The 10,525-nt window shown below is 33.7% G+C and overlaps 1 protein-coding gene across 2 annotated transcripts; it reads right to left on the bottom strand.

Moving 5' to 3' along the window:
* Positions 1–783: 783 nt before the first annotated feature.
* LOC131668833 (mite allergen Der p 3-like) lies at positions 784–7,618 on the bottom strand. Of its 2 annotated transcripts, none has more exons than XM_058943288.1 (9): positions 7,455–7,618; positions 7,213–7,286; positions 4,916–5,037; positions 4,782–4,849; positions 4,616–4,713; positions 4,395–4,545; positions 4,202–4,318; positions 2,171–2,323; positions 784–2,016 (listed from the first exon to the last, which is right to left on the bottom strand). In XM_058943288.1, the coding sequence occupies exons 3-9, from the start codon at positions 4,965–4,967 to the stop codon at positions 1,837–1,839; spliced, it is 819 nt and encodes a 272-aa protein (XP_058799271.1). In that variant the 5' UTR covers positions 4,968–5,037; positions 7,213–7,286; positions 7,455–7,618; the 3' UTR covers positions 784–1,836. The 2 variants fall into 2 exon arrangements, with proteins under 2 accessions (XP_058799271.1, XP_058799270.1); XM_058943287.1 differs by having other exon boundaries at positions 785–2,016; positions 4,916–5,024.
* Between the last annotated feature and the right edge of the window lie 2,907 nt (positions 7,619–10,525).

Consider the following 10,525-nt stretch of genomic DNA (forward strand, 5'->3'; position numbering starts at 1 on the left):
ATTTATATGTATTTTCAATGACAAATCAGTTTTTACGAAAAAACATTAAATTCGCGATGTAATATAAACATAAATATAACGAAAAACAGTGTTTTTTTTCAGTTTTAGATTAGGATATCTCAAAAACCTGACGTGATAGCGGGATCCTGAGGCCGGATTCGGATTTAGTGCATCCAAAAACTACAGGATACATTGCTATTTTTTTTGCGATAAGTCCTTGTTGACCTGCGTTATTTATAACAACATACGGCTGTCTTTTTAAATAAAGTAACAGTTACCCACACGATAAACTTGATATATTACATGCCCGATTTTTATTTAAATTTATACTTAGTCAAGTCGATATTTATGTGGTAATGTATAATTTCCTTAAGTTTTCCAAATTAATTCTTAATATAATTTCAAACGGGCAACGATAAGAAACCTGCAAAACGGTAAATATTCTATGTAGTATCGCAAATTTAAAAATCATTTCATCAATTCAACAATATATTAACATTGAATAAGTTATTTTTGAATTTTCTTAATAACGTAACTCGTCCCTAAAGTAGTACCGCAATTTGAACATATAGGTATCAATAATTCCATGGTTATGTCACATTCACTTATAAAATATAATGTATTTTTTATGGTTTCATTTTACTAAACTATTAAATTTTCATAATAAATTCAATTATATAGCAAGAATCCATTCACTGTCCCATCTGATAATGAATTGTACTCGTATAGTACATGGAAGAGTAACGCATTCATCAACATAACCTTGGACAGTGAGAATCGAATGTAGTGTATTATTACTCCTACTTCAAAGATCTTTTCAGAATATCGAATGCGAGCCACAGCACTGTTTCCAATCAACAAGCTTTTTCTATGGAGTACGAAAAGTGTGGACAAAATACGGTCTAATGAGGCTTTCATATTTTCTTTTCGAGTAGACATACATGAATGCTTTATCGATGACAAATGACAAATGCAAAAGAGTCAAGTTGAAGCCTCAAATTGAGCCAAATAATGAAACTATGATATCTTTTCATATTACACACACACACACACAGACGCGCGCGCGCAGATGATTCTCGACGTAGTAACTTGTACATGTATACCTTTGCAATGGCACTGCCCTATTGAAACGTCTTACCGTGAATTCAACGCAGATGGAACAATTTATAATGTAACTATAAGATATCTACTTCATTGTTAATTTCATAGTCATTGAGCTTATCTCAACTAATCGTTTACATTTTCAATGAATACGGTGTAACTCACAATTGATCAATATAATGACATGTTGATTAGTATATTACAAAGTTTTCTAAGTAAAGAAATAATTGTAAGCATACATAATACGTAATACTTATACTATTATCGAAAATACTGGACGTTGACTCCAATCACATGTTTTCAATTGAGTCCGTGAGTTACAAAGAATTAAATTTACTGAGCTACGCAATCATCGAATCAATAATATTTTCGACATTATGTACGTGAGGACTCGATTTACAGACAAAATAAAAAAATCTGCCCGATAAAGATTATGCAGGATCCACTTTTGATAGAAGGAGACTTACGCCTATTTCTAATTCGTATTTGAAAATAGCTCTTTAAATTCAAGAAAACGATATTTTATCATTTGATCATCTTATTGAACACCACAAATCATTAGCATATTCTATAAATCATTTAGTTATTACTCAAATTGTAAATACACAATATTACTATATTAATATTTGTTGCTGGGTAAAATATCAATTTTTTAAAAGCTTTACAAATTAGAAATCCTTTCTTACATTACAATATTTTTGATAATTTTATAATTATAGTTTGTCTTGATAACCATTAACCATTAAACCTGTGTTTGATCCCATAAATAGTACTAAGAATCCAGATTTTAAATTTGGATACTTCAGTATGGAGATCTGGATAATGCTGATCTCCACATTTAGCTTTTAAATAATTAGCAGAGATCACTCCAATGAGGATGTTTTTGTGTCTAATAACAGAACCTCCGGAATCTCCCTAAATACAACATGAAAAAAATTTTTTTAAATAAGGCAGGATATATAGGTATAATAATGTTTCAAGAAACTATATGAAATGCAAAATTCTAGAAAGAATCATATTAAATTAAAAAAATCTTTTGACAAACATAAATGACAATCTCGCTACTCACTTTGCAAATGCCTGTATTTTTCTTGTTACTGTGAAAAGTGCATAATACTTTGTCGTTCACCTTAACTATATTCTCGTACAATCTAACGCATTTTGAACGTTCTAAAAGTTTAACTTTAGCTTTCCTTAATCTACTACTCGGTATTCTACATTCCTAGGAGAAAGCAAATGGATTATTAAGTATGTATCCGTTTTGTGTTCGGTTTTAAATAGTGCATAAGTGCTTTCGTTGATTTAGCCATAAAAATACACCGCGTAGACAAGAAAACGGCTTTGTTGAATAGTGTCCGATACTACAAGAATAAATCCGTCTGGATTAAGGAGCAGGAGAGAAAGTTGTTGATAATTTTCTTCGATCGAATAAATGTAAACAATTTTGCTAAATTTGAATTTCTTACCGCGCTTCAATGCATGTTCAACAAAATAAACTAGCGCTGCGGTGAAATATAGAAGATTGCTACTACAGTCGTGACATTATGCTCCGCGGGTTCATAAAAAAAGACCAACACCTGTCTCGCGAGAGCTACCCCGAATCTGCCGAATCCCTCTTCCGAAGTTTCTTTTATAGGACCGGATAACCTGGGCATGGCTTTTCCGAACCCTGCAAACTAGGTCGGCACTCGCTCCGCTTTCACTCTCTGTTTAATTGACGTTGAGTAAACCATAAGAATTTTTCACATGAAAACTACTATATATTACAACAAAAATGCTATAGAATTAGTCGAAGAGTCTCCTAGAATTATTTTAGAATTTTCTGATGCAATTTTGCAATTTTCGAATTCATGATTTTTAAAATCTAAAAACTTGGACCATTCTAACAAAAATTGACTGATTTCAAGATAATTTTATTCATAGGAAATTTCTACAAAAATCTATAGTTTTCAAAGAAAAAATTCGTAAAACTTCCAGAACAAATTTTCATATCGGCCGCCATTTTGTTTAACCAATAAATTTTCATGTTCGGGCAAACTTACTAATATTTATTTTAGACATCGTGACCGCGATGTAAAGAAGTTTTAAGTATATAAAAAATGTTGAAAAATCAAAAAGTCTATTTGAAAACCAAATTCAATCGAAAAACTAAGCTTCTTTTATTTATTTTTGATTTTTAGATGACAAAACATGTCAAACGATGATCAAACGATGTCGAGATTTTTAACTAACACCATTGAAAAGAGTATTCTTGAAAACATAGGAAATAGTAGTTCCTGAATTTTTTCCCGTTCAATTTCACTACGTGGTAATAATTTGAACTCAGCTCTCGAAAAAACGTCCTGTAAACGTTAATGGATTAAGCCGACTATTTAGTTTAGTTTTACTTTATTTCGTCTTTTATCTAATGATTTTATATTATTAATCTACAAAAAATACTAAAAACTTTTAAAATCTCAATACGTTATGATTCACTGTTATCCCTCAATTTAACGCCTTCAACACTTTCCTTCCTGCCCAATCGGTCTCGGAGCCCTGACGACTTCCCAATTCGCAACCTCGATTACGTGGATACGCATGAATACACCTATCTCGTATACATGTAGAGTTTCGGAGTTGGGCGCTTGCGACTTCTCTACGTTTTAGGTCCGGTCGGAAAACTCCGGGGTTTTCGCGGGACGATGAAGGCTCACCAGCCTATAGCGCAGTTTACGTATTTATGCCCGTAAAGGTTTTTATCGCTATACCTAAATATAATAAGTAGGAAGGTCGAGTGGTTGAGAACACACGCGAAAGAATTACAGCTATGGTGGCGTTACGTCCCGAACATTTCCGACCATAGTTTTGGATCCATTTGCCGAAAACTGGAAAATTTTGTTAGGAAATTCATGATATAGATCCGGCTAGATGCTCACATATTTATGATCGCGACAAGTCAAGAGGGAATTCGACCAAATACATGTCTCGCGGTTGTTTTGCGCTTGCCCGTTTGATTTTTCCGGTGTTTCCTAATTTTCAGTTCCGAACAAAATCTGCGATCCTAATTAAAGATTACTATTCATGTGCAAAAATAGAAAAAGTGCAATTTTAATCTTCTCACGGTTTTTTGAACACCCCAGCCAACGATATGAGCAGTTAAGTTATAGTATCCACTGTAGGGTACTGATGCAAGTACAGCCTTTTTTATGTCTTTATCCAATTGATAAGGGCTATTGAGCTATTTGAAAATGTTATAGATAATATATTATAATAAATTTGAATTGATATGGATCAAATATTAAAATGATTAATACTTTGATGATTGCAATATCGTTATTCCGAGGAAGTGGTTTATTATAATATGGATTTATAAATACTTTAGCTATTTTCCGTATATATTTATCTGTGATTTTAGATTTCAAATTTGCAACTCCAACAACTACGCGAATATTCTTGATATCCTTACTAAAAATGATAGATTTAGGTATCTAAAAGCCCTTATTTATCTGGCATCGTAATCTAAATGAATAATTACCCAGCAAAACAATGTGCAGCTGTCAGAATAAAATTGGGATGTATAAGGGTTCCTCCACAAAAATGTTCGTTATTTTTGGATATGTTTTGAAAAGAGGCCTAAAAATTAAATAAAACGGTTAATACTTTAGATTAGTTAGTGCATTACATATATGACTCATAAGTACTGCAAAAGGAAATTGATTCCATGCAGCGGTTGATCCGCCGACAATTGCCTCTACACTGGACATTCGTTCTGAAATAGAAAATATTTTTATTTTAGAAAAATATCAAGCGAAAATAATTTAATTTTCATACTTACCATTTTGAACTAAAAAAGTGAGTACTGAAATAACACTCGGTAGAATACTCATGTTGGTCAGTTGAAATTTAATAATCAGTTTCAATCAATAGTAATGTATTAGAATGACCTGAAACTCATATCTAGTTATATATATAGGGAATTTTAAGGAAATAATCTGGTGAAACATAAAATCTTCCACACAGATAGAACATTGATAATGAATAAAAGTACATATTACAACATCTTTGCTCATATATATCACAGTAAAAGATTATTGATACAACTATTGTCAATTTTTAGCATCTGAAACTTTAAAGTTCAGTGCTTAAGTAAGGAATTTCCAACAGTCTGAACTATCTTTCGTAACAGTTTCATCCGCACCTATTCCAGATAGCGTGCGGACAAATGTGAAAGGTTTTATTGTAGGCATAAACTACTGTGCACAATAATATAGCATGAATCAGCATGTATCAATTCATATGCTATGTACTGTGCACAATAATTTGAGTGTATAATAAAACTCTACGCACGCTTTTGAAATTCAAATTTATATCAATTGTATGTGATAAACTTCTAATGCTCAATTTTTCAGCTCAAGTGACCGGAAAAAATGTTTTAAGATATGGGTTTTTAGCTATTTTAATAGCTTAGGGTCACTGTGTGACGGATTTTTTTTCAAACTTTGCACAATTATTTTATATATAATCATCGTTTTCCTGAATTTTTATAGTAAAATATTAATTGGTTGAAAAGTTATTAACTATAAAAGAAAAATGATAAAAATGTTTCAGAAGGCTAGATATTAAAAACTGATAAAGATATAGGGATCAACTTTTTTTAAAATACGTTTAAAGCATCGTTACAAATAAATATTTGTAACGATAAACGATAATTTTTTTATTACAAAAAGGTATTAACTTTTTCCTTAAACAAAGTCAAATGTCTCAAAGAATAGTTTATTTTTTAAATTCTTTCTTTTACGTATTCCTGAGGATTTTTTCTATAAAAGACTGTTGCAAAATTCAAGTGCCCAACATAATAAATACGTGGCACCAATTAAAAGAAGACACTCTGCTGTCCGTACGATAGCTAGGCCCACTTAGTATTGTACAGCAAAGCCTCTTCTTTAAATCGATATTTTTTTTTTTTTTTTTGAGGAGAGTCTGAATCTATTTACGGACAACTGACGGAAGCCCGCCAAGTGTGGGACTTAGTAGCTTAGGCCACCAATACCCACCAAACATATCTCTCCTTGTTTCTGGGGAACAATTGTTTCAGAAAACATGGGGAGGTGGATTTATATCTCACCCAGTTTCTGACCGGATACGGATACTCCCGAAAGTACCTGCACAGAATAGGTAAGGTAACTTCCCCAGAAATATTTCATTTCAAAAAATACTGCTAAAATTTCCAAACGATTGATATGATTTTTACGATCTCGTCTGTTCTAGAATTTATGAATGTTTTCCTCATTGTAATAAGTATCTCAACCAGTGCCTGAGGTAACAGAAAAACATTTTGAAACAGAATTCGTAATCTTCGATTGGACTAACAATAGTTATGACTAATAATAGAATTTCTACGTAAGAAATCTTGTAAATAAGATTTTATTTTCATCTTTGTTTCAAATGAACTATGATTATTTTTGAGAGCTTTGATTTTCTCTCTCTCTCTCTCTCTCTCTCTCTCTCTCTCTCTCTCTCTCTCTTAATGTCTTTTATGTAGTTTTGCAATAATCAGCTAAAGTTCCTATGAAAGGTACAGAGTCTCATATTTTTGGTATTAAATTTTTAGCTTCGAAAATTTTACGTTTTTTCAATTAAAAATCTCTTCTTCCCATGAAATGTTTCATTTTCGTTCAGACATTATGGACTAAAAATCAAAGAAATCGATGTTGACACAAAGGCGTAAAAATAAGGAGTGAAGTTTCAAGCAAAATATGTGAAGATGGTTGTTATTTAATTTAATTTTTTGTTTTATCTTAAAAATTTATAGGCCCAGAAGGGATAAAGTAGGGCACTATCCGATGATCCTCGATAATCTCAAGAAAGAGGCTTTAAATTATAATTAACATAATTTACGAATTATTCCTTTTAAAGGAGCTGGAAATATTTTTGACTGATAACGTATATCAAGGCGATATTTTTTCTCGGAAACTATGCGTTGGAGAGAAAAACTAAAAACTAGAAACATTTCGAAATCTGCTGAGGTAGACGAAAAATATTTATATTGTAAACATTAATTTAGCAATAAATTATCGATAAAACCTTTCGTTTTATTATATTCTTGCAGCCGAATTTAAGAAATTATCTCACCTTTTCACTTGATTTTCGACCTATATAATTTATTAAACGACGTCATCAATGCTGCAACAACATCAATTCGAAACCTAAATAGAAAAAATCATTCATAAGTTTGATTACCGATCGTCGCCAAAAAGTTGTGATTTCGATAAGTAGGTATATTTATTATTTTTAAATTAATTATTATTTTAAATTTAGTTATACTCTTATACCTATTGGTATCAGTCAGGAAATCAGAAATTTTCCTTACATACCTGAATAGATCTGCTGAATCTAGGTTTTTCAGCTGAATTATCGTAGACTGTCGGTTTAATTGTTATTAATCATTTTTGATAATTGCTTGCAAAATTAATTCTATTTTTTTTCACAATATGCAATTTTGTTCCGATTCCTTAACAGAATTTGAACAAAAAACGTCCTCAGCAGTTGTTCTCTCTTCTTTTAATGTATATATATTATCAATAAAAACTATTTCCCGTTAGATTAAGCAACCGATTCGTGATCGACAAAGCTTTAAAAAATACTATAATTAGCATGACGTACGTATGCTGGTCCCGTTCTATGTGCGTCGTGTCAATTGTAGTGTTTTTTTAAAGCTCTATTAGTCACGAGTTATTCACGAACGGCCAGCCAAAAGCTCCTCAAACGTCAAACGTCGAGCCATGAGCCAGTCTCTGCATCAATCCCACGCCTATTCGGTAGCTCTCTCCATCTGAACTAATATTTTCGTAATATCTTCGTACTTGCAAATGCATCATACTATCCTAAAAACTAAATTGTTTTTTTAAGTTTTACTACATTTTTCAATCTTCTTGATTTTTCTTTAATAGGTCTTTGATTGATTAAAATTTCATTGATAATATTTATGAATCATGAGTATCAACTGCCAAAGTAATTATGAACTAATTTCAAATTATAGAATTTTTTAATCTAGTATATTTTAGAATGTCCATTTTCGCAAATAAATTTTTTGAATTATCTATGCGTAAAATGCAATATGAATAAAAACAAAAAATGAACACTAGAGGTCGCTAGTTAAAATAAGTAAGATATTTGGTATCATCATCACTCAAAATTTTTCTTTTGAAATAGTACATCATTCCAAGAGTGGGAACTGAAATCTTGCAACCTCTATCAAATTTGTATTCAACAAAGGTCCGAAGAAAAAGGAAAACAATTTCCATGAGTCGTTTCTCGTGAGCTCCGTATCGAAGTGGAAGAGTATCAAACGCAAGCAAACAAACTCTCAACAAGCTTTGCTGCGGCATAAACTTAACATTCAAGCTCTCTCAACTGGTGCGCTCTCTACGCGATCGACTTTGATTAGAGCGTCGCTCACCGTATACGAACGCACACCTAATGACGAGGGATCGGCGAGTGAACGAACACGAGCTTTAATCTAATAAGCTTCGAAAGCTGTCTGGGCCATGTTTACTCGAGAGGAACAGAGGGAGTTGATACGAGTGAAGCTTCTAATAAGTTTCGAGTGATATTGAAATGTTGTTCGACGAAAAAAAAAAAAATAACAATCTTGTTTCTATCGAGCGGCTCCTAAGGTAGTTAAATAATAGTTAGATGTCAAGGGAGTGGAAGCTTCAGGGTGTAGAACAGAACAATATACAATTATTCGAAATGGAACAATGCCGAAGTTTCTTGAAACATTTACAATGAAGATTTTTAACTAACATTTATAAGAAACACTTTTTATCAATAATGTCTCGTTACGTTGAGTATCACCAAAGTACGGGGTGAACTAATTAATGCTAAACTATGATTAAAACCACCAATTCGAGACGATTTCAATGTTACATGTAGGATATTTTTAATTTCCGTATGTGTTTTTTTTTTTGCGGACTCAAAAATATGCTAATCTCAAGGAACATTTAGCGTGCCTCTCTAGCAATAAACCTGATAATAGCACCATAAAAGTCCGACAAGAATTCGCAATTCCATCCGCTCAAATTCGCGGTCCACCCATATTACAGCTGAAAAAAAATCTCAAGCACAGCATTTCATTAAGAACCCAAAAGCGGTCGTCCGCTTAATCGGATATTCAAGAAGCGCGCGTCGACGGAAGCTTGCAAGCTGATTGTTTAAGAGCCGCCGAGCGATATTGTTACAGCTCTTGTTATCCCGTACCAGCCGGTGGCGCGCCTTTTTCCCCTTAATTCGCGTTTCCTTTTCTCCAGAAGGTCGAGATTCTTTACAACGATGCCCAACGCCGTTTATTTGATTGCGCCATATTTCTAGTGCACGGAAATTGAGGGAGATGAGGAACAGGAAAAAAATGTATCAACATTAAGGAAGTTTTGGTCGATTTCCATTAGGCTCTATGGTTATTGGGTATCAGGCTGTGGCTTAATGTGGATTTATAAATGGCTGCTATGATACAGATTAGATTTTTTTCCTTGCTTGTATGCTGATCATCATTGAATTGATATACATGTTATTTGAGGCCTATTATAGTTTGCAATAGCATAATCATTAGATTTCACGTCGAAAAATACAATGCAATTGATCGACGAAAACTCCGGCATTCATTGCTGACTGCATTTTTCAAACGAATCAATCAGCATTACAAATATCCTTGTCATTGATGATTGCCCGCAGCCGAAAATCCGCTGTACGCTCAAAAATCAATTATCAAACTATCGCTTGTAGCATGCACAGCAGCAAGCGATTGAAACACACAGCGTATATCCCTCGTCCGCGCACATAGCAATCATCAGTGCTAATCGACACTCAGCCAGGAGCGCAGTCGGCAACAGATACTCTCCTCTCTCGCACGACCCTCGAATCTCACAGCGAGCTAGGGTTGAGAGTGCACCTGACCCTATCTCTCCCCTTCCAACGCACGACGATAAGCGTAAAATCTAACGGACCACCGCCGCAGCAGCAGGAGCGTGTGCATCGTTTGGGGATGAGCCATTCGCCGGCGTGTGCTTTTGCCCGTGCTCACCCCTCGAGGGAAACCAGTTCTCGTGGTTTGTGTATGGAAATTTCGCCTAAGTGAAGAGGACTTGCCGTAAAAAGCTTTCTAAAAGAAATATCCATAGGTTTATTTTTTTTTCCTTTTAATTCGAGCATGGGAATTATTCGCGTCAAGTCGTGATGCAGGAATTAAACGTTGAACGTTTCGTTCCAGATCCGCCCGTCGGATCCATCAATATGGATTTGACGACTGGATCGTGCCGTAGACGTCGGAATCTCGATAAATTTATCGGAATTTGATATTTCACAATTATTCACGTCGAATGAATCGAGAATGACCCTTCCGCAGTGACTGACTCGTCTCGGTGCTTCCACCAAGATCCTTCTCGTTCCA

This window comes from Phymastichus coffea, unplaced genomic scaffold, assembly GCF_024137745.1.
Source record: "Phymastichus coffea isolate CEN01 unplaced genomic scaffold, Cenicafe_Pcof_1.1 PCOF00084, whole genome shotgun sequence".
Taxonomy (NCBI): domain Eukaryota; kingdom Metazoa; phylum Arthropoda; class Insecta; order Hymenoptera; family Eulophidae; genus Phymastichus; species Phymastichus coffea.

Excerpts from the sequence above, each read along its gene's own strand:
- LOC131668833 (XM_058943288.1), bottom strand. The coding sequence starts at position 4,967 with ATGAGTATTCTACCGAGTGTTATTTCAGTACTCACTTTTTTAGTTCAA. Across the intron at positions 4,546-4,615 it reads GCTGCACATTGTTTTGCTGG|TAAGGATATCAAGAATATTC; the intron begins GTAATTATTCAT and ends TATCATTTTTAG. Across the intron at positions 2,324-4,201 it reads GCTGGGGTGTTCAAAAAACC|GAATGTAGAATACCGAGTAG; the intron begins GTGAGAAGATTA and ends GCTTTCTCCTAG.